Below are 22,768 nucleotides of genomic sequence, written 5' to 3'. Positions count from 1 at the left end.
AACGGGTTTTCACATTACCATTGTGATTTTATATTACCCAAACTGGAAAAATTACATCCTCAGAGACTGTACTTGTGATAGCTTACGCTGACACAGACAGACAACTTTGATTAATCTCCCTATTATATCAACTTACCTGGGAAGTGGTCGACACGCCAACGACACTCAATGGCGTCCCCGTTGCTGCACAGGACCCTTTGAGCAAAATGAAGTGACGGCGAAACCCCGGATGTAGAGCAGCCATGCTCGTCCGCGGCCGTCAACGGCTTCAGGACAACTCTTTTCTCTACAGCTCTGCTACACACCATCCACAGGTGGATTACGCAGGGAAAAGTCACTTCCGGTCCAAATACAACAATAAAGGAAGTGGCTCGCAGAAATAGTACAGTTGCCATTCTAATTTCTCTGTAGTTTCTATCTAGAACATAATACTGCATTACTGTATATTATTATTAATACACAATGATTTGTCCCAAGACAGCTCGGAAAACTGCATGCTTTTTTTGTGTGTGCATGTGCAACTGTGTGTGTGTGTGTGTTTTTTTAATCAAAATGCTGCGAGAAGGGTGAAAGGCATGCAGTAATAACGAAGTGACATCATGTAATATAATATGGAGCCACATTAACAAATGCAAATGATAAAAATCAGCAAAACCACAATGACTGATATACTACGGGCACAGATAAGGGCTGTGCTACGGGCTGTCCTTTAATACCACGTATTGGCCACAGAGTGGCGCCATTCCTCGCCAGCACAGCACGTCAGAATTTGAATTGAGTTCTTCCTTCCGCAGAAAGTCGTGACATGTCACACAAAAATGAAGTCGCAACAAAATGCTGTGGTGCAATGCAGGAACCGACTTTATTAAGACTCCATTCTGGTCCGTTCTGTAGCATTGTGTGGTTCCCTTTACAAAACGGGAGAGTTCATTTACTAAATAAATTGCTCTGAAATTATATGTAATGAGAGTTCTACTTGTGGGATTTCAAAATAAATATGCTCTGATGTTTGCAGCAACAGCCTGATTGCAAGTTTTTTTTTCTTCTGGTGGACAATAACCTTACAATAATGTTACAGGCAGCTGAGAAATAAAAAAAAAAACATGTCCGTTTTCCGCCTGCAATTTAGTTTAGGCTTAAGATAGATAACCAAATGCTTAAGTCAAATAATTGAGATCCTTGCATAAACAGTATGCATGTTAAACAAACAGAAACACATTACCTGCCAATGTAAATGACAAATGGATTTACAGGCTTTTATACCGAATGACAAACTTGATATACTGTCACTTTGGCTCAGTCCACTTGCTGTGCCAACATCTCGTATATGGAACTGATAACGCAGAATGAATGGTTTAAAAAAATAAAATGAAAACAAAGAAAACATAAAACATCAGGTCAAGGGAGAAAAACCTAAAAGAAAAGAAAAGAAAAAAAGAGTCTGTCATGATGAGTCGCCAAGATCCCTCTTGACCGATACAGGTGTTCACTCCTCCAGCTGTCCGTCATCCTCTCTCTACCATCCTCCCTTGCCTCCCTTCTTTTTCTTCTGGGGCTGCTTCTTGCGGGTGGAGGGGGCAGACGGCTTCTGCTGTCGTGGGGGAACCACGTTGCTGGCTGAGGCTGATGCTGCCGCCGCTGCACCCCCAGTACTGGAGCCCGGCCTGGGGGAGGTGGGGGGACTGCTGGCCGTTTTACTGGCATCCCTAATGCACACAAACACAAACATACAAATTCATTCATTCACACACACATAGATTGATGCATTCTTAATGCATTCATCATCCTCGGCTTAGTCAAACTCTAGTCTTAAGTCCCCCCTAGTCTAAAGTCCTAGTCTATAAGTCACCCCAAGTAAAGGTAATATCAAGGCCAGGCTACCATCTCTGGCTGTGCTATTTTGTACTGTTTTGGAAGGCAAGTCTCTTCCCCGGACACAGGCTAATGAAATGCACAGCTATCTGTGAGTTCAGGCGACCTCTCTCCGATTGACAGCTGTGGTCAACGACATTTCCCTTCACAAGTGAAACACACACATACACTCCTCTTTGTCTTCGCGTGGCATCTTTTGTCTCCCACACTTGATGCTCAGCTGTTTTCAATAAGCTCAGGGTCAACTTGCTTAATACTTCTGTCATTTGCAACAGAAACCCAGTTTGTTTTACATAAAACCGCCAGTGAGTGTGCTTCGTATTACTTGGGTCTTCTGGGGGCAACATGTAGAATCAGGTTTGTGTACTACTCACAACTCTCTAAAGATTTTAGCTGTGAGCAACTAGTAGTAGTAGTAGCCTTTAAGTTCAAGTTCAAAAAGTTTATTGCCATGTCGACAGTTGATGTGAATTTCGTGGCATATCCCCAACATCAAAACCATACAATTGACAAGCACACAACAGCAAGGTACATACAGTAAATATTAAGGGAGTAGTGCCGAGTTGCCATAGAACGGCGACATGACCTGACGTGGGCGAATCAGCCCCTAAGGGGAAACTCACTCACCACACAGGGTGCAGTCGCCGCAAGAGCAGCGCTTATAAGAACCCCCGTCAACCAACCTGTCAACTATGCTGACTTTGAGCATAGAGATCCCCACTTCTGGTTGATGTAGAGAATGGGAGTTAATAGTCTTTTCTAGGCCACTTCTCTAGGGAGGTGTGAAATTAGTGACCCTCACACTAACATGATTTGACCAGTGACTGATTTATCAAGTGGTGAGGTGAGGAGCCTAGACAAATACATCAGCTCCCACCATATCCTACCTCCAACTGAACTGAGAATGCTCCTTGGAATAAGGATTGAAAGGTCAGAGACTGACGAAGACCTGTGTGGTCAAAAAATGCTGACTCTTAACCCGTTGTATCCTGGAGACACACATACGCTGCATTCAGGTTTTTTAGATTTGAGCCATTTTATTAAAAATGTGGGTAAGTTAGAGCTGAATGAACACCTTCTAAGGCAAAACGAGGGTTCTAGCTTTTAAATGCATCTCATTTCATGTTTGTATGTGCTTCGGAGGCTGAGATAATTAGGATTTAATAGGCAGAGGGCTCCCTTTCCCAAAAAGGGCTTAGGAAAAAATGGGTTAATCATGATTTAGTCAGAAGTCAATAAAGGCTCTGCCTCGTTATTTACGTGGAGTTGTTTGATTAACCTTTTGTGTTGAATTGGACTGACCCCCTTCATCCAAGAGCACCCAATACACCTGTGAAGACACTGGGAATATTTGAGCTACCAGCCATCTTTTGTAAAAGAAAAATGAGTGAAAGGTCTTCAAACTAGAAGAAGCCCATTTGCTCACAGCTGAACTCTTTGGAGAACACAACTAGCATGGGCCCGCCTATACTTCCTGTGATGCTGTACAACATCTCACAAGTCAAATCAATCTGGCCAGCCGGGGCTTGTCTGATATTTCAAATCCTGCCAAGATTCCAAAACAATTAAATCTGAGCATTTGATATTAAGTTTTGTCATTGGCCTGGCTGGTAGACTGTGAAAGGAAAGAGTTTTCTGATTGATTGGAGCTTAAACTGTAGCAGACAGTTTTACATTTCTCCATAGAGGCATTTCATGGACTGAGTTCAGACCACCGTCTCAGAAATCGCTTTTCAAAGCGAATTGGCCAGACAATCAGAGTTGACAGCCGTGACCGGTAGACTATAACATGAGCTGGATGAACGCGGTGGAGGGGGGGGGGGGGGGAGGCTTGGCCAGTACTCACAGCTCTGCGGAGGCGGAGGACGTGGCGCCCTGCGTGCCCTTGCCGATCTGCTCCTTCTTCTTGCCCTTCTTGCGGCCGCGGTAGTACGAGCGTTCGCGCATGGGCAGCCAACGCTCGGGGTCGGGGGTGGACGTGGGGTCGTAGTTCTTGGGCAGTTTACCTGAGAGGGGCCACAGAACAACAGAGGAACACGGTCAGGTCAACACACCTTACGTCCCACACAAACCCTTCAACAAGCAAGTGACTTTTTTTTGGTCTTTTTGACTTTATTGGTGATAGGACAGTAGGAGAAGGATGGGGAGAAAGACGGGGAAGGGTCAGCAAAGGGCCTGGGATGGACTCAAACCCGGGTCGTCAGTGTAGCAGCCCAGTGCCCTACCGTTAGAGCCACGTTAGGGCCAATCAAGTACAGTTTTGATTGATGGAGGGACCAAAATACAAGGATATAAGCAGTCTTCATTTGTCACATGCATAGGAATACTAAAAAGTAAGACATGAAGTGAAATTAGAGTTGTTCATAGTGGCATATGGAGCCGTTGCACGCGTCTAAAAACAAGGGACGCTTTATAGTCATCCAAAACAAACAGAGCACTTTTGTATTGTGCAGAACTGATGCCAGCCTGCTCTGCCAAGGAAAGCTGGCAGTTACTTGGTGACTTGATCTAATTAAGTAGTTTGTCCAGCGTCCAACTGGAACTAGTGTGAAAGGCTGCCTGATTATTATTTTGTAATTTGCCATTGGTGTCAGTGACTAATGTCTGGTTGGTGAACTCATAAAATGCTTTTCTTGCTCCACAGAAAGGACATCTATGGAGTGTAAGTGATCAGATGTCTGATTGAAGGTGCATGTCAGATGAGGGACATGGGGTACAAATAGGATCTGTACTGATTCAAACTGACAGCTGCTAATTTTGCACCGTGAATTGACCTCATAAAGCATGCCTTTAAAACAACGGAAAGTCACATACCCTTCTTCTTCTTCCTCTTCTTTTTCACGTCCCCTTGTCTGAAACACAGAAACAGGCCATGGTGAAGAGCACGTCAAGGAACAAAAATAAATCAAGACGTAAACATGTATGGACATGTACACGTAAATTGCATACATCAATGCTTCTACTGCGAGTGAATGACTAGTGTGTAACAGCAGAATGAATCCTTTATTTTGAAAAGAGTCATTTTTTTACATACAAGAAAACATTACAGAAATTATTGCTAAAAATGTTCCACCAAACCAAAGAAATGATCAGGTCATTCATATCTGTGTCGACTGTGTGCAAGTGTCATGGGTCTTACCCCTGCTCTTTGGGCAGGTTCTCCCCCACCACCTTGGCAGCCTTCTTCCTGACGTAGGTGGCCCCATGGGAGTTCTCCAGCTCATCCACATCCACGTTGAAGGACATGGTCTCTGGGGAGGGCAGGTGCTTGCTTAAGCTGAGACATACCAATTAAGGATAGCTAGTCAAATCAATATTCCTAATACTTAGGAAAAAATAAAACAAGGGTCCTAGAACAACTACTACTGCGTTTCAAATGTAATGTGCCAATTGTCAACTTTTTCAGGCTGACTTATTGTATGCTCATACCAAAATCAATCAGAGTGGAGAAGAAAAAGCTTCACTGATATTTTACATTTGTTTTGTTCACTCATGATGAGACATTGGCTTATGAGCATGGGATTTAATGGTCATGAAATTGTCACGATTGTCATGAGATCACATCATAGCCCATTACAATAAGGCTAACTGGGATTTCACTTCTTGAGTGCAGCAGTACAGGCTGTACAGACTGATTAAGTTTATCAAGGGCTTGTGCCCTTGACATTTCAACACTTTGCATCAACAATAAGATAAGCAAATCCCAAAAGGATACGATTTGGCTTTGTCTGTATCCACAAGAGAGTACGCCGAGATCAGTTGTGCCAACGTGTGGACATCATTGGTGTTTTGCCTGAAGATAAACAAAAAAATATACACATTCATTTGACTGAAATCACAACTTATATGCTGATATCTTATTATATATAACATGGTTCCTCCAAATGTTTCAAGTGCATGATAAGGTTACTCATGATATTAGATTAGATTCTTTATTGTCCCATAGGGATATTTGGTTTCACATCAGACTGTTCAATTCCGTCAGGTTAGATCTTGTAGTACACATCTCATTTGCTAAACATAACATATAGATGAGAGAGCAGATCACTCACTTCCATAGTTGCTCCAGGTCGCTGATGGCCTCCTTCTTGCGGCCGTACTTGAGCTTGAAGTTGGCCGCCTCTCGAACCAGAGCCAGGTGGGCAGCTGAGCCAGGCTGGGGTTAAGGAGGGGGAGAGGGGAGGGGGAGCACAGGAAAACCCAAACATCAACACAGCTACTCACAGTGCTCTCCACAGCTTACCACAGAGTAAAACAACTCGGACCACTATGCACTTTTTGTTCATTTCAGAACTGCATTAGATTAATGCCAAGTACCTTAGTTTAATTAAAAAATAAAAAAAACATTTGAATAATCATTCAGTTGTACTTGAATGAGGATGAAAATAACAATATTTTTGATGCTAAATGTTTAATAAGACAACAACAGAAATTTAGGAAAAAAAATACCTGTTCCGACTGGTAGAACTGAATGGACTGGCTGAAAATGTCGATAGCACTGTCAATATCCTCTTCGTGAGAGTACATTGTGACCAGGGCAGACACCTGAAAGACGCCAAAAAGAAAATAGAAAAAAGAATTCAAACATGCACATGCACTTGAAATGCAGTAGCTTTTTCTAACAGTATGAATTGTGTCTGGGCAAAAAACACATGCTTCTAAGACTCACCATGCCTGGCTTGTGCTTGAATTCTTCTATAGACCTCAAAATGTCACAGGCTTTTGTAACGTGAGCTGAAGGAGGAAAAAAGACAAATCCATTTCACCAAAAGGAATAATTAAGTAAGCACAAAATCGAATAATGCCTGATGCTAGTGTTCCAGCACCAGAGAGGACGCTATATCTTACCTTGAGTTAAATAAAGTTGTGCCATGGTCAGCTTGATGCCAGAGGCACTCTCGGGGTGCTGGTCTGAAAATTTCTGCAAAAAGAAAACCAAAGGGCTAATGAAAAACAGGAAAAACATCATAACATTTTCGATCACAATTCTGAGAAGGCAGAATATTCCCTTTCCCACAATCATACCATACAGACTTTACAATGCTAGATTGGTTGCAGATGGTTAATTATATTTTATATACCTGACTGTATTGCGTGCCGTGGGAAAATTCTATGAAATAATGATCTAAAAACAATAATATTCATTAAGTTTTACATGATTTGGTCTGTATGAGTATATTTGCAATAAGAGCTCATTTGGTGCCATTTTATTTTTATCCACCAGTCATTACTCATCTGGCATGACAATACATATCGTCAACTTTTAAACTGGCAACCACATCTCCTACACTAATGATTTTCCAGCCTCATCTCCAAGCCCACATCCCGACCACAGCAGTGGTCTTCCACAACCGTACACATTAACAGACAATCATCCACTTCTAACTCAGGCAGCTAATCCACAAAAGCATCAATTTTGCAGTTGATTTAACATGGTGCCAGAAACCCAAATGATATCTGTGGACATGGAGGAAAGGAGTGGGAGCAGGACACATGATGCTATGAAGACATGTACTCTCTATGAAAATGCACACACTGAATAGTGACGCCCTGTACTGTGGTGGTTCAATGCAAATACATCCCTATGCCAGACACAAAAAATAATATCTGTGAGCTGGACGAGGAGGAAAACGTCCTCAGCCACAAAAGACACAACTGCAATTTAATGATTGTCCAGTGGCAGCCATGGCATAGTGGTTAAGGACATGGTTTTGGATCAGACGGTTGCAGGTTCGAATCCCCCCCCCTCTCCCTATCTCACTTCATGTCTGAAGTGCCCTTGAGCAAGGCATCTCACCCCACACTCCACCAGGGACTGTAACCAATACCATGTTGTATTTCAAACAACCAAGTTGCGGATAAAAGGGGTTAGCTAAGTGTAAAGTAATGTCCAATACCTGTAGCAGCTCGATGGCCTTGGAGTGCTGCTTCTCTCGACACAGCTGGGCCACCTGGATCAGCACCGGCCGGGGGTGGCCTGGGTTCTGGGACTGCAGACTGGACGACAGCTTCCGACACTGATCTGCCTGTTGGGACACACACACACACGCACTCATTCTTTAAAGGTACACTGTGCAAGATTTTTAGTTGTTTATTTCCAGAATTCATGCTACCCATTCACTACTAATGTTACCTTTTTCATGAATATTTACCACCACCATCAAATTGTAAGTATTCATTATGACTGGAAAAATTGCAGTTTTCATACATGAAAAGGGGGATCTTCTCCATGTTCCGCCATTTTGAAATTTCTAAAATAGCCATTTTTAGCTGCAAAAATGACTGTACTTGGACCATACTAGAAAATATTTGTTTATTACTTAGTTAACTTTCATGTAAAGATCAAATTTGGCAGTAGGCAGCCCATTTTCAATGAGCAGCATAGCTGCAGTACCTTTTTTGACTATTTCCTGCACAGTGCCCCTTTAAGAAGCACTACTTTGCTGTTCACTGTAGCATTACGCCCGTGTTATACTTCTGTGAACAATTACATTTCACATTACAATTACATTTACACAATCTCTAAAATTATTACATTATAATAATAATTTCACAGCTTCTTCTTTACATACTTAAGGATAGGAGAATACGGGCATACAGTTCTTGCAACTCATCAAATCTTTCTCCAATTTGATAAAGCCCATCTTGCTTTAAGCCCTGTGTCATTGTCCTTGCAATGTTTCGATCCACCTTAGGCTGAGGAAGATGCCAATAGTGGATCGAAACATTGCTGCTTGTTTAATGAAATAAAGTTTGTATATTTGGCACTCAAACCCAATGTGAACAACTCCATCACACCTTCTATTGAAGTGCCCCGTCCTTACCTGGTTGGTGTACATGGCTAGGAGAGCTTTGTTGAACTCAATGGCCTGCAGCTGCTTCCTGGCCAGCTTGTACTCCACGCCCTCAGCATTCGTCAGCTTCACCTTCTTCTTAGAGTCGAACACATTTTGGTCCTGAGCAGGAGAGTGCAATGCAAGTCGTTTGTAACACCATCAACATTTCTCCATTTGCTGTGTATTTGTCTTTCATTAAACTGAACTCTAAACCGGAAAGTGGCACCACTAACCTTGTTAATTGTGATGATGTTGTTGGCAGTCACAGCCAAAAGCCCCACATCAGTTGGCCTAAACACAGGAAGATGGCATTAACAAAAGCAGCAATCATGGAAGATGGAATCATGTGATACTAACGGTGCTCAACAATCTTGCAAGTGATGCGAGCCGTCACATCGCAGCAACAGAAATAGCTCTGTATTGTGCCCGGACAACTGCACAGCCCTCTCCTGCTTCTTGGTCTACTATTGGACACTTGCCTTGCAATATGGTTGAGATGAGCGGATTCATTTACACAATACTGTGCGGGACCAGAATTCTCTTCGCATAGAAATGAATTAACACATTTCGCATCCCATGCTAAATGGATCACGAGCATAAGGGCTCTCACATCAATCCAACCAATGTGTCAGGAGCAAGATTCCCTGAACTCTAGACACACTAATACCCTCCTCAACCGAAACTTTTACAGTCTGTCTCCTTTTTTAAAGATATTTTTGGTCTTCTAGACTTTATTAGTGACAGGATAGTTGGAGAGAGAGAGAGAGAGAGAGACAGGAAACGTTTGGTAGAGAGAGGCTGGAAAGGGTTCGCTAAGGACCTGGGCCAGAATCTAATCTAGGTCAGCCGCGTAGCAGACAAGTGTCCCACCATTAAGCCATGGTAGGGGCCAGTCAGTGTCTCTTTTTTGTCACCATACTTGGTTAAGACAAGAGACCTTATGCTTGGTGCCTCATTTGCTGACAAAAAAATTGTCCTTGAGGGACAAACTTGCAAACTAAGGAGGGATTCTTACTTGAGCTTGATGACTTGGTTGTAGAGTTGGAGGGCGTCCTCCGTCCTGCCCTGTAGCTGCATGATGTAGGCCATCTGGGAGTGGATGATGGCCAACTCGGACTCGATCTCTTCCTCAGTCACGTCCTAATGAGGACAAACAGCCCAGAAGAAAACACCTCAGACACACACAAACCTCTTCACTCAGCACAGTCTTTTAATCCAGATAATTAACAGTATGAACTTCCAGTTGCCATTTTGAAGCTTGTGAATCAGAATGGGAAGCAAAGGGAAACTTACAGAGTCCTCCGCCAGCGAACTCCGACACAGCTCTGTTAAAAGACAAAACAGATCAACATATTCAGTGTCGACTCTTGAGCATGGCCTGCAAGTATTTTCACAACATACAGATCTGTATCCAGAATGATGACCTGAAACCACTTTTCTATGAGTGCTTATTCTTAAAAAAAAATGAATATGCATTTCCAAATGGTATCAAGACCACCCTCTATTCCGATCAATAAAGAGGAATGCTCCTCCCGCTCATATTGCCGACTTTCTGCATCAGCCATCAGATAATAAAGTGCAGCATGAAGGAAACATTACACCACAGTGGATGGAGCTTTGCTTTGTCTTTGCTGACTCATCTCCTAATGGCTGCAAAATAGACAGACGCTATTAAAAAGAGCTCTGGAAACAAGACACTGGGAGAGTCGTCCAACATACCCTCCGCTTCACGCAGCTTGTTCATGGCTTCGGTGAGCTGGCCCTGGCCAATCAGGGTGCAGGCCATGTTGTAGCACAGCTCGTATGTAGTCTCAGGCAAGCCCAAGTCTTCCTGCGGGAGAGAATGCACAACGTCATCAGTCCACTCGTCACACAATGGAATAAATGCTAAAATTAACCTTCACACTTCTGCTTTTCAGAACTTGACAGACCTACTAATAGGACGCAATTATTACGGCACTGCAGCTTTTTGGGGGTGGGCACAACAAGCCAAACATTTACTTCAGGGATGGGCAACTGGATGCCCAGGGGCCACTCTGTGCTGACCGTGGATAAAACACAACTTAAATAATATTTAATCAATCCATTGTAATTATACTGTAGGCCGACATAGAACACTCCTATTCATTCCAAACAATATCGGCAGTCAGTAAGTAACCAACTGCAGCTCAAACATTGCAAGTTAGAGCCTGATTTGTGGTCATATGGCCCTTTGATGGGATCGTTGAAAAAATGCGTCCCTCCTTATTATGAACGTTGCCCATCCCTGACTTACATGATGCATTTGTAACTCCCGTACTACGATTAAGCATTTTCCCCACCAAAACGGAGACGTCAAGCTGGCTACACGACACATGAGCTTTAGGCTGGGGACATGCTTGCTGTGGGACACGCCTGAATGGGCAACACATTGCCATACAAATTTTATGTCAAATTTGTGTGCGGGACAAAACTTCACACAAGGTTTGAAGACGTGTGTGTGTGTGTGTGTGTATGATGCAATACTGGCAAAACCGTGAGGGGCGATCTTCCGAAACTTGTTGAGTTTAAGGTATTACGTTTGCGGTAGAGTCAAACAATGGTGGAAAACATTAATGAGGGCAAAGTCCTCATATTGTCCTGAACTCATTGGCCGCCTTGGGCGGCTGCTGACGTCATTTCAAATACTGACGCCCCCTGACTTTGACGGCGGCTGTCGACAATTGCGTTTTTTTTACAGCCGCGCCTTGAGGACGGTCTGTCCTATTTTGTGTTAAAATTTCAGACCTCTACGCATGTTCTAACTGTTCCTGTAGGTGGCAGAAGTGTCCTTAGAAACAGTCAGGGCCGGGCATTAGCTCAGAGCAAGAGGAAATGTCAAGATAAAACATCCCCTTTTACTGTAATAATCTCAAAAGTAGCATAGCAAAATCATCTTTGAAAGTAGGCTAAAGCACCTGTGACAGTAGTCTACTTTCTTGCCCTCTGATTTTAACACAGGTAGGCTACTGATTTTAGCGTTGGCGCCTGACAAAAAAAAAAAAACTTATATACAATACAATCCCCTTTTGCTATCTAGTAGGCATTGTAGCTAGCTTGCCCAAAATACATCATGTTCAACCACAGATGATCTGTGTGGCAACCGTTTCATTTTGGATATGTGATCAGCCTACACAATATCAGGATGATGCGTACAAAAGATCATCTAACAGGAAAATGCACTAGTATGGGGACTGGTGGTGATGTGTACTCACCTCAGTTGGGGATGCTTGACTGTAACGTTTGCTATGCAAGTTAGCTAGCTCGAAATCGCTAACAACTTACAACTAAGCCTAAATAATGGAGCCTTGGTAAGTCAACTATTTTAACTCATTCTACAGTTACTTTTATGGATCTGTATAGTATGATCAGCTTACTGTATCATCAAAGAGACAGGGGGTCGCACATTCTTGCATTCAGCTCACATGAGAAATCATTGCACTTAGCCTCAGACCAGCTAGCCTTCACCACTCCAATCGGCTTGTGAATTGTTGGATACGTGATCAGTACTTTATCAGAAGAAAATTCATTGAACAATATATGACAAGATTACTATAGCAGAAACATGATGACAGTAATCGTCAATCTGCAAATTGTCCGCTCTGCCAAAGAAGCTGCAGTAAGCTGGGCTGCCTGCCTTCCCTTCACACACACACAGTACTGGAGGACATGTAAACCGGTGTCCTGTCTATATGAGCGACCCGTCGAGATGTGATACTTTTCGCTACTGAGCATGCGCACGCATGCGCACACCCTCGCGGCGGTTTTAGCGGGTGATTGCCCATCGAAATGTGCGACCGCAGTTTGATGTGAGTTATGTGTGATTGTTCATCAACTGTATTTTGACACAATGGACTTGCCCTAGATGGGCATTTATATGATTGTCAGCCTATTCCATTCAGTTTGTCCGGGCTCAACCCAACTGGTAGATGGCCATATTTCTGTGTTCAGTCGAATAAATATCCTGAAATGAGAGAAGTCGTCAGCCTCCTTCCTACGCATCGCACAGCAGCACTCTGCTGATCAAAACTCATCAAGCAGCATATTGAAATTGGCAGTAGACTACTGGTTCGGAAATTGCATAGCCTCTCGTATGGGTTAAGTAGCCTAAGGCTGGTTTGGTACAATAAGAAATGCACTGGTGGGGATGTTTTGAAAATATGATTTCGGTCATTAAAAGAGATATTGCCCAAAAATTGACAGACATCTGCAAAAACAAAGCCACAATACCCTATCTGCTCTCTGGGAATCTCTACACCGCGCTTGTTTATCCCCATAGCACATAATTTCATATGGCAATGTTGCCTTGCGAGACAGGCCCACGTCGCATTGAAACCAAATCAACAGCAAATGGCTGCATTAAACAACCCGTAGCCAGGCCCTGATCCCAAACACTTTCTCCAGTCCTGTATTTGCGCAAACTCAGCTCAGTCTGTTTCATATGGCACGTTTCTTAACTTGCTCAAACGAGAGGCTCGCGTTTTTGTTAGTGGTCAGCAGCCGCACGTTCCTATTATACTCCGCACGAACGATTGCACACATCTGTCCGTGAAATAAATAAAGTAGGCCTAATGGTTATTAAAACAGTCCTACGTGGACCATGGCCGATTGAAACGTCTTCCACGGAAAATCAAGGTCGCTCATTTAGATGAGGCAGCGCAAATCGATAGAACACCACTATCGAGTAAGGCTACCGGTCGCTCATCTCGACGAGGCAACATATCTCGACAGAACACCGGCTGTGATTCGTTTCCCAATGAGAAGAGAGCACTAAGTAAACAGAGGAGTTTCGTGCACCTGCTGTCATGATCAATCTGCGCGCCAGCAACAAACCAAAACACTCTTGTTTTCAAGCCCACTCCGTTATATTTCAGTAATAATTATTAGGTTGGAAAGCTCTAAACGATCTTTTGTTCAGGCTACAGATGGCAGAAGACTCTGTAAAAACGTTTGCAATTATAGTTCTACTTCAAATGGCGTTTTCTGCGCTTTTTGGTGAGAAGGCAGCATTTTGGCGAATTCCACTTATTTTCAACAGATGATTATGAAAGAACAGAAAGGGGTAGATAGAGAGAGTTTTTTTTCTGATGATAGATGAATCTAATCTGTGTTTTGATAGGTATGGTGTTGACACACAGAGCCTCCAAAAAACTCTCTGGCACTGTGGGTTACTCTTTTATGAAAATGACTGGCAGCCAATGAGTCAAGTATGCACTCTGTTGCATGTGTAGTTTTAGGCACACAGCAAGCATGTCCACAGCCTTAGATTTACTGTAATGTAGAAACTGATTGAACTGCAAAGTGATGCCAGTATGATTAGATGACAAACTCCACTAAACAATTTCAGAAGCTCTGTAACTCACCGGTGCCACTTTCTCCCAGGCGCTCTGAGCTGCCACCACAGCAGAGAGGTTGGTGGTCCGCTCCTCCTCATACTCGTCCACAGAGTTCCTGATCAGGTCGTTGTACACCTCTTGACACTCGCCATACCGCTCTAACCGATACAGCTGAGGGGGAGACAGGGAGCAAACATGGAATCAGCTGGAAAAAATCTGGTTCAGAGGACAGCCATGGCCCAGTGCTCAAAGAGATGATCTTTAGATCAGAGGGTTGTAGGTTTGAACCCCACCCTTCCACTCTCTACCTCCCTTTGGGTAAAAGCGTCAGCTAAGTATAATGTAATGTAAAAACAATGGTCAGAGTTGGTCGGAACACATTTGTGGTAGAATTTCTACTTTCTGAACTAGAGACAGGGATGGTCTGTCATTAAGGCAGCTCTACATAACCCCATCACAGACATTAATCAACCTCCACAATGCATTTTATGCTGCACAAGTTATCGATTTAACCAAATCCAATAATGGCATCAAGATAAACTGTTTGCTCACCACTTGTCCGTAAAGCTCCTTGAGCTTGTTAGACTGCTCTGATGCAGCCTCGATGGTTTTCAATGCATTTTCAACTCTGTTCAGACGATACTCGCAGTACGCCTTCTCAAATGCTATTGCATCACTGCGCAGAGAACACAAAACAGTGTGAGTGTTAACACATGCTGCAGCCAGAAACAAAACTTGTTCACTTCATTAGTTTATAGATACCATATGTGTGTGGCACTCACCTGGGTAGGCTTTTAGTGTGTGTGTTTATGACATTCAAGGCTTCTTTAAAACCCCCATTATGAATGAGACAAACTACTTTACAATGCAAGGCCGTCACGTCATCTTTATTCTCGTTTAGAACTGTTGAAGAAACACACAAAAAGAAAGGAAATCAGTGTACTGTTGTGCAGGGCAAACAACAATCACATGCCACTTCAACTAGCTTGCTTCAGCTCGAGCAAAGACAGCCTGTCCTGGCTCAAAACACGTTAGCCACTGGGACACGTAATCATTCTGTACTGTCACACTGGACTTTTATCCCCTTCATTGAAGTACCAATGTTCTTTTGGGTGGTCGGAAACGTGCAGTCTGACATAGTGACCTATTAATATTAACAAAGAAGTTGAGCAACTGGGTAATATTCCCTCACACAACCTGGACTTGATTAATTTTATGAGACAGCTGACTGATAGCTCAGTTAGCTACAACTAGCTAAGAAACTTAGCATGCAGCAACTGAGCCGAAGTAGCTCCGGTTACTGAGCAAGCAAAGCATGACATTACAGCTTATTGCAACATTACGACACTACCGAGAACGCTGAGAACGGAAAACAGGAAAGCAGAGGACTATTTACTTTTGTTGACAGCTTTAAGGGCTCTTGTAAAGTCGCCGTTTTGACCACATCGGTTTACTTCTGTCCACAGCGACGCAGTCGTCCCTGTGCCACTCGCCATCTTTCGATGCGTGAATGTGGGCCTCCTGTGACATCACCGGAAAGGATCAGGGGAAACCCGGATATATTTCCCCGAAAAATAAAAGTTTAAAAGATTTTAGTTTGATACAAATTAAAGATGTGTCTGTTATTTCATTGCATTTCAGTAAAATAATGTAAATAAAATAATCTACAAAATAATGTTTTAAGGGTAGACAAAATTGGAAATGAAATCCAAGGAATACTGCCAATGTGAAGAGGAATCTGATTTTTTATGTGTTTTTAAGCTGATATATTGTGCCATTGTGAAATAATATTTAATAATTTTATTTCATTTCATATCAAATGACCCCATTCAAAAAAATTAAAAGACATTTAATTTGCCCAGAACACATTTGGCGCATGCGTAATTCGTAGAGGCTCAGGCTAGCAAATCGAACGTATGCTGGAGGTGGTGTTCCATTCTCTTGCAGGACGCTTCTCTCTAAACCAGGCTAGCTGCTAACATCAGACATTTTCATGTGAATTTACCATGGCTGGCATTAAAGGTAAAATAGAGATATTCGTCTTTAAAATACCCTACACATATGCTATTTTGCCCTCTGAGGCAAACGTTTTTAAACCGTATGTCTTTATATAGCTATCCTGTATTAGCTATTACCAGCTCGAGCCGAAAGCCTTTAGTTAACGGTGATGCATGCACTGGGCCAACTCTAATTTTGGATAGAAATGTCAATAGCGTGGCAAATATGGGCAAACCTTTTAGCAGACTGATGGCAGTGTATCATTTCTAACAATGCGGGCTGTTACTTTTGTGTGACTGTGTGTTAAGAAGGTGAAGATGCATTTGCTAACAATGTATAGGGCAGCAGAAGGGCTAACGAAGTCATCAACATCAAAGAAACAATGCGTACACGCATCAGTTCATCTGCTATGCTAACTCCTTATGTGCTAGCAAAGTCAGTAAGATGGCAAGTGAAAAGTCACATTGCAGAATTGATTTACTGAAAGACCTAAGGGTTAGCTGGCAGCCAATACATTTTCACTGCTAGTTCTAGTTGTTGCGCTAACTGGCACGAGAGCCCTCAGCCCAAGGGAGAGAGTGATGTTGCAGCTGACTTCTAGTTTGTTTACACGGTTCAATTCATCCATCGGCTTCCTTGAAACAAACATAAATGAACGGCAGTGTTGGGAACAGATATGAAGTGCAACTCTTCAGTGCAAGGAAATGTGTAGTGTCATTTTCTGATGACTGAACAGAACCAAGTAGCATACATTTCAGCGTTGTTGCCGACCTTATTTGTAGCCTTAAGTCATGGCACTTGATAATCCCCTCTTTGAAAACCATCTGACTCATCACATGAGTTTCTTCTAAGCAGTTGCAAGTTCTAGTGGATGACTTTCCTCAGTCGTTACTGATATTATTTGCTGCCTAGCATTTAGTCAACTTTAACCTATTTGTTTTTGTGTAGTTCACTACATATTGGCCTTTTCAAATTGAACTACACAAGGATGTAATGTACAATTTGGTGAAATGGACATCCTTTCGTTGGAATGTTAAACCAAAGTGAGTTGTACCTTTTCCCTCTTTTTTTGCAGCATTGATCAGCCTGTCCTTTGGTGGGGCTATTGGCCTGATGTTCTTGATGCTCGGCTGTGCACTGCCAGTATATGAGTAAGTGATGCCTTAGTAATTATCCTATAATAACAATGTGGACAACTGTTTATTTGGGAGAGCCAGGGTGCAATTACGTGCAGGCTTATTGTTTACCCTTTCCTGTTATTTTTCTTCTCCCCCCTCCTCAACAGTCGATACTGGCCCCTCTTCCTCCTCTTCTTCTACATCCTGGCTCCGATTCCCTATTGCATCTCGCGAAGGGTGGTCGATGACACAGACTCTGCCAGCAACGCTTGCAAAGAGCTGGCCTTGTTCCTCACGACCGGAATAGTGGTGTCGGCCTTTGGGCTACCCATTGTGTTCGCCCGTGCAGAAGTGGTAGGTTTCTTTATTACGACATGGGGGGAACATTTGTAAGGTGGCGTTCACTGTTTGTTTACTGTATTGAGTAAGTGTAAAGACAGACATGTCCTGCTTACTTTTTCTGCTCTTTTGTGTACTTCATTGGGGGGTTGTTTCTGAGTGATACCATTTATTGTACAATTCATTTGAGAACATATAAAATGTATTCGTGATAATATTTTGCCATGATGTATATAAAAAAAAAAACTATGGTAAACTTCAGTTAAATCAAATATACAGTAGACTAAAATGTTCTGTTAAATGTGAGAGAGACGGGTTGTGGAAAGAAGGCCACCCTTCACTCTCATTAAGTAGTGGTGTTACCATACAATATGGTCTTGGAAAATGTCCTGAGGGGTGTTCCAGAAAGTGGGGTGAGTCACTTATCTGGGTATGTTAACACTGAGAAAGTGGTAACTACTAATAGACGAGACCTGTGGCTTTGTTAAGAATGAAGAATGAATCTACCAGTGTTTTCTATGGGCGTTACATTACATTGCATTGCATTGCATTTGACACTTTTTAACCAAAGCGATTTACAGTTGAGGACATAATCATAGCCAACATCACTAGCAGATAGGAAGTGCACAGGAAATATGAAGAACAACTGTGCAGATTCAAAGTACAGCTCCAGGCCTTTTTATTAGAATACCATGAAAAAGTTGATTTATTTCCATAATTCCATCAATAATGTTAAACTGTCATGGATTGTAGATTCATGGCCCAGTTTTTTAACTATTCCAATCATTATTTTTTTTCTTTTTATATACGTTGGCCTTCCAGCTCAAAAAACCCATGAATTGGGGAATTCGCATTATTAGAATATTGTTATAAAATCACATTTTTCTTCATCAAAATTCGGGTCACATTCAATCAGTTGAAATTTGGTACTTTCTACATAACATGTAATGGTCAATACTTGGTTAGGACATTCTCTGTCTTCATAATGGCCATGATGCGTTTAACATTGAAGTCAATGGCAAAAACAGTGCATGGGAGTTATGGAAGCCCAGATATCCTTCATGCTTTGCTGTCAGCTGTTCTTGTTTGTTGACCTGGTGCCCCACACTTCACTCTTCAATATACCCTGTAGATTTCCATGCCACGTTTTGGTGTTAACTCACCAGTTTAATTCTAACGCAACAGAAATAAGACCCCATTCATTTTCAATGGGGTTTAATTTCTGGTTATTTAGAATTAAACTGGTGAGTTACCGCCAAAACGTGGCATGGAAATCTACAGGGTATATTGAAGAGTGAAGTGTGGGGTACCAGGTCAACAAACAAGAACAGCTGACAGCAAAGCATCAAGGATATCTGGGCTTCCATAACTCCCATGCACTGTTTTTGCCATTGACTTCAATGTTAAACGCATCATGGCCATTATGAAGACAGAGAATGTCCTAACCAAGTATTGACCATTGCATGTTATGTAGAAAGTACCAAATTTCAACTGATTGAATGTGACCCGAATTTTGATGAAAAAAAATGTGATATTATAATAATATTCTAATAATGCGAATTCCCCAATTCATGAGTTTTTTGAGCTGGAATGCCAACATATATAAACGGAAAAAAATAATGATTGGAATAGTTAAAAAACTGGGCCATGAATCTACAATCCATGACAGTTTAACATTATTGATGGAATTATGGAAATAAATCAACTTTTTCATGGTATTCTAATAAAAAGGCCTGGAGCTGTAGTGTTCAATTTTTTTTTGCACACACACACACACACACACACACACACACACACACGCACGCACGCACGCACACACACAAACGCACACATACACACATACACACACCATGTCAAAAGTCTGCACTGGGACTAGGGCATCTCCAGCATTAGTGAGGTAGAGCAGGTTTACTACTTTCTCTGGGTTAACTTAACTGGCATAGCAGGGGCTTAGTAACTAAACCACCTTTTTGAAGCATGCCTCTGCTTTGCCTTTTCTGTATTGTTAATGCTTCATTTGGGGGGTTGGTTTCTGAGCGGCACCATTTGTTGAGTAATTAATTCATGTGTCCCCTGACAGATTGCCTGGGGAGCTTGCGCTCTGGTGTTAACAGGAAACGTCGTCATCTTTGCCACTATCTTGGGATTCTTCCTGGTGTTTGGCTCCAACGACGACTTCAGTTGGCAACAGTGGTAAACTGACGCTTTGGGGGGGAGGTTGAGGAAATCCAGTCGGAACTGTTTTTATGACTCACATTGTAATTATTATTATTACTATCGTTGTCATTTGTTGTTGTTGTTGTTTTATTTATGAGACCGCCCATCTATAGTCGCAAAGGAGAACAGTGCAATAAGCTGTTATAAAATGTCTAGCAAGTGTTGAATCGATGTCAGAGAAAATGCTTTAGAGAGGGAACCAAATGCTGAGGTTGTTCTGAATCTGACATTTGTTTATGATATCGTGGTTTTCTTCTCCATGTCATTCATTCATTTCCATTTGTTCTGGCCTTTTGTTCATTGTTGGGTCAGTATTGCAATTTGTGATGAGCTTGGAGGGAGAAACAACCTTGTCATGGTGTTGGGGTTGGGGGTTGAAAGACCAGGGACAGTATCTGTGATGCGTTTAAAAGCATTAGTAAGTTTAAAGCATTAGTGAGCGGTTGTTACTTTAAAACTGTAGCATTGTCATTTGGAACAGCGTGCATCAGATTCAACATATGTGATTGTAGTGTTGAATAGCGCAAAGGGCCAAATAAGATGCTGCTTAATGGCAAGTACTCAGGTTCATGTTACTTGTCATTTGGGGAAAAACGTGCTCTCCCTTTCATATGGGTTCTGGCTCGGTGTGTGTTTTAAGTTATGCTAGCTTTGCATTTGTCCTTGAATATACTGACACAAATGGGTTCAAAGCTATTGACTGAGAACAGCTTGGACCAATTTAACGGCACATCTTGCTTTTTAAATAACGCAGGTAACGGCCTATCCCATTCAACATAGTCAAAAACACTGTCTGCTTTTACCATGTAAATGGTATACAAGTAACCCAATCATGTCGCCCATACCCGCAAATAATCCCCATTGTCTCATTTACCACAGCATGGCACATATGTCATGACGTCGCATAGCAGAGTAGATTGGTGGAAATGAAGTCGGGCTATTGCTAAATGTTTGTAACTTATTGTTGAGAAAGTTCTGAAGGTGTTTGTATCAATTAGTTCTCCCTGGACAGTAGGTGTTGCAGGTATAATGGGATTAGGTGAGGTTAGGTGAGGCCGCATCTGGTAGTCAACGCCATGTGTACTATATTAGCCGCCCTCTCTTAGTGACTTAAAGCCCATATGTGGGTGCACAACAGAGTTCTTCATCCTTCACTCCTAGGTTCCAACATTTGTCTGTGTACTGTCTATGTGTGTGTTGTCTATGCCCCCTAGACATTATGAAGCAAAAACATACGAAAAAAAGAGAAAGCGAGAAAAAAAAGACCATCTCAGAAGCACTGAAGAGATTCTGGTACCTCTCTCTGTTTTTTTTATTTATTCATTTTATTGTTTTATACTCTCTTATCTGTCTTAGCCATTGTGTTGGTCTGAAGAGTTCATATTTCTGTTACGTTTTGGTTCGTTCTTGTCATTATGACAGCCCTTTTGCACCTTTTAACATGTTTTAGTAAAGATGTTTTGATTATTTTTCTTTGAAAGCCTTAGTCTGTTAGCAGTATTGTCCTGGCAAAGAGTACGTAATGTTTTGTTTTTCTTTTCTGAAATCACATGCAGTTTCATGTGTGGCTAAATTATCCAAACCTTTATACACAGTACTGAGGGAGTTCTTTGCCTACTGTCATGCACATGTAAATACACACAGCGTTTTTGTGTCCTTGAAAAAGCAAATGTATACCTTAGCAAGTAGATCATCAGCTTTCATAGAGATGATTTATATTAAAAACAACTATACTCTCTTTGGGAGAACTTGTCAATCTGAATTGCATGAATCAGAAGTTTTGCCGGCCCAGATATGAAATTGAATAAAAACACTGCTTGGCCTGCCTCGTGGAAGACCGTAAATGTGCCCTCTTGCCCACGGGTGAGCTCGGCGTCTAATCTATTCCATTTAACCGGACGCTTTACGTTGATGTCTGATGCTGTTTTATATCTATAACTTTGTGTGTTTAAAAGGGGCTCAAGTCAACATGGTGATTTCTTTTTTAAAATAAATGCCATTTTTGAAACTATGTGACCGTAAGTTTTATTTTCCAAGCCTAAAATATGGAATGGTAACGAGTACTCTTCGAGTATTTGTGTAGAACCTATGTATTCAGAATTGTACCTTGACATGTATAGAAAAAAAATATGGCAAACTTGAGTCAGATCAAATCTTTCCGTAGACCAAAAGTTAAATGTGAATTTATTACTGTGGGTGGACATGCAGCAAGTCATCATCCTCAAAAAACGCCTGTAATAAAGTATTCAGAGAAATTGTTTATTCCTAATTATACTTTTGCCATTTCAGAGGCAGGGAAGAATAACTCAAGTGAAATCAAATATTACAGTAGCCTAAAAGTGTTCAGTGAATGAATTGGATGGTGTTTGGGGAAAGAAAGCAAGTCCTCAGTCTCACTAAGCAGTAGTTGACTAAATTCAGGCCTTTGAAAGCAGCCCTTTGCCTCCCTCTGCTGGTCAAAAGGACACAAGCAGGCTATTCTTGCATCAGTCAAGTTATATACTGGTACTAGGTTATATACAGTAGGCTATAAACAGGGTGTTGTATTACGAGTGTGAAAATATGCCTCACCAGGGCTCTAAATTTAACTTGTTTATCAGCAGCTATATGGCTAGTAGATGTTAATTTTACTAGCCAAACACGCACTCACTAATGGGCTAAAGTGGCTAAGTACGTTTTCTTTTCTACCAGTCATCAGTTAATTTAGAGCCCTGTCTCTGTGCCACACTAGGAAGATTAATGCTCTCCAATGACCAATGATCAGAAATGTGCTTTTTTAAATGAAAATGAGTGGAAAGCCAGTGCATGGACTGGGGAAGCATATAGGTAGATTATTGTGAACCATGTCCTACCTGTCCCATCATTCAGATGGATCCTGGAATTTCCCCTCCATATGGCATTAAGATTCCTCCTATAATAGCCTTGCGCTCGGGGCTGTAATGTAGGATAAATGCAAGTAAATGCTCGCCCATTGCTTAGTAGTCATCTCCTGTGCAGCATTCGGAAGTGTCTTCACCTTTTCATAGTCAAATAT

At 42.0% G+C, this 22,768-nt stretch overlaps 2 protein-coding genes across 3 annotated transcripts; one reads left to right on the top strand and one right to left on the bottom strand.

Annotated features, from left to right (window-relative positions):
- Positions 1–838: 838 nt before the first annotated feature.
- On the bottom strand, positions 839–15,573 carry srp72 (signal recognition particle 72). The gene is made up of 19 exons (XM_063190102.1): positions 15,459–15,573; positions 14,845–14,965; positions 14,615–14,738; positions 14,090–14,233; positions 10,428–10,539; positions 10,002–10,033; positions 9,724–9,848; positions 8,942–8,999; positions 8,697–8,828; positions 7,770–7,898; positions 6,721–6,793; positions 6,542–6,606; positions 6,322–6,417; positions 5,925–6,028; positions 5,588–5,665; positions 5,012–5,149; positions 4,687–4,724; positions 3,719–3,878; positions 839–1,706 (listed from the first exon to the last, which is right to left on the bottom strand). The coding sequence occupies exons 1-19, from the start codon at positions 15,556–15,558 to the stop codon at positions 1,517–1,519; spliced, it is 2,019 nt and encodes a 672-aa protein (XP_063046172.1). The 5' UTR covers positions 15,559–15,573; the 3' UTR covers positions 839–1,516.
- A 388-nt stretch (positions 15,574–15,961) lies between these two features.
- leprotl1 (leptin receptor overlapping transcript like 1) lies at positions 15,962–21,745 on the top strand. Of its 2 annotated transcripts, XM_063190683.1 has the most exons (5): positions 15,962–16,084; positions 17,136–17,211; positions 17,346–17,532; positions 19,598–19,710; positions 20,949–21,745. In XM_063190683.1, coding segments are annotated over exons 1-5 (393 nt in total). In that variant the 5' UTR covers positions 15,962–16,068; the 3' UTR covers positions 20,950–21,745. The 2 variants fall into 2 exon arrangements, with proteins under 2 accessions (XP_063046753.1, XP_063046752.1); XM_063190682.1 differs by having other exon boundaries at positions 19,598–21,745.
- Positions 21,746–22,768: the final 1,023 nt, after the last annotated feature.

This window comes from Engraulis encrasicolus, chromosome 23 (genome assembly GCF_034702125.1).
Source record: "Engraulis encrasicolus isolate BLACKSEA-1 chromosome 23, IST_EnEncr_1.0, whole genome shotgun sequence".
In the NCBI taxonomy this organism is placed as follows: Eukaryota; Metazoa; Chordata; class Actinopteri; order Clupeiformes; family Engraulidae; genus Engraulis; species Engraulis encrasicolus.
This window is presented reverse-complemented; position numbering and strand designations above follow the sequence as displayed.

Coding starts and splice junctions, on each gene's coding strand:
- srp72 (XM_063190102.1), bottom strand. CDS start 15,558: ATGGCGAGTGGCACAGGGACGACTGCGTCGCTGTGGACAGAAGTAAAC. Junction 14,739..14,844: donor CACACTAAAAGCCTACCCAG/GTGAGTGCCACA, acceptor TTCTCTGCGCAG/TGATGCAATAGCATTTGAGA. Junction 10,034..10,427: donor CAAGCTGCGTGAAGCGGAGG/GTATGTTGGACG, acceptor GTCTTTTAACAG/AGCTGTGTCGGAGTTCGCTG.
- leprotl1 (XM_063190682.1), top strand. Junction 17,212..17,345: donor TGTGCACTGCCAGTATATGA/GTAAGTGATGCC, acceptor CCTCCTCAACAG/TCGATACTGGCCCCTCTTCC. Junction 17,533..19,597: donor TGTTCGCCCGTGCAGAAGTG/GTAGGTTTCTTT, acceptor GTCCCCTGACAG/ATTGCCTGGGGAGCTTGCGC.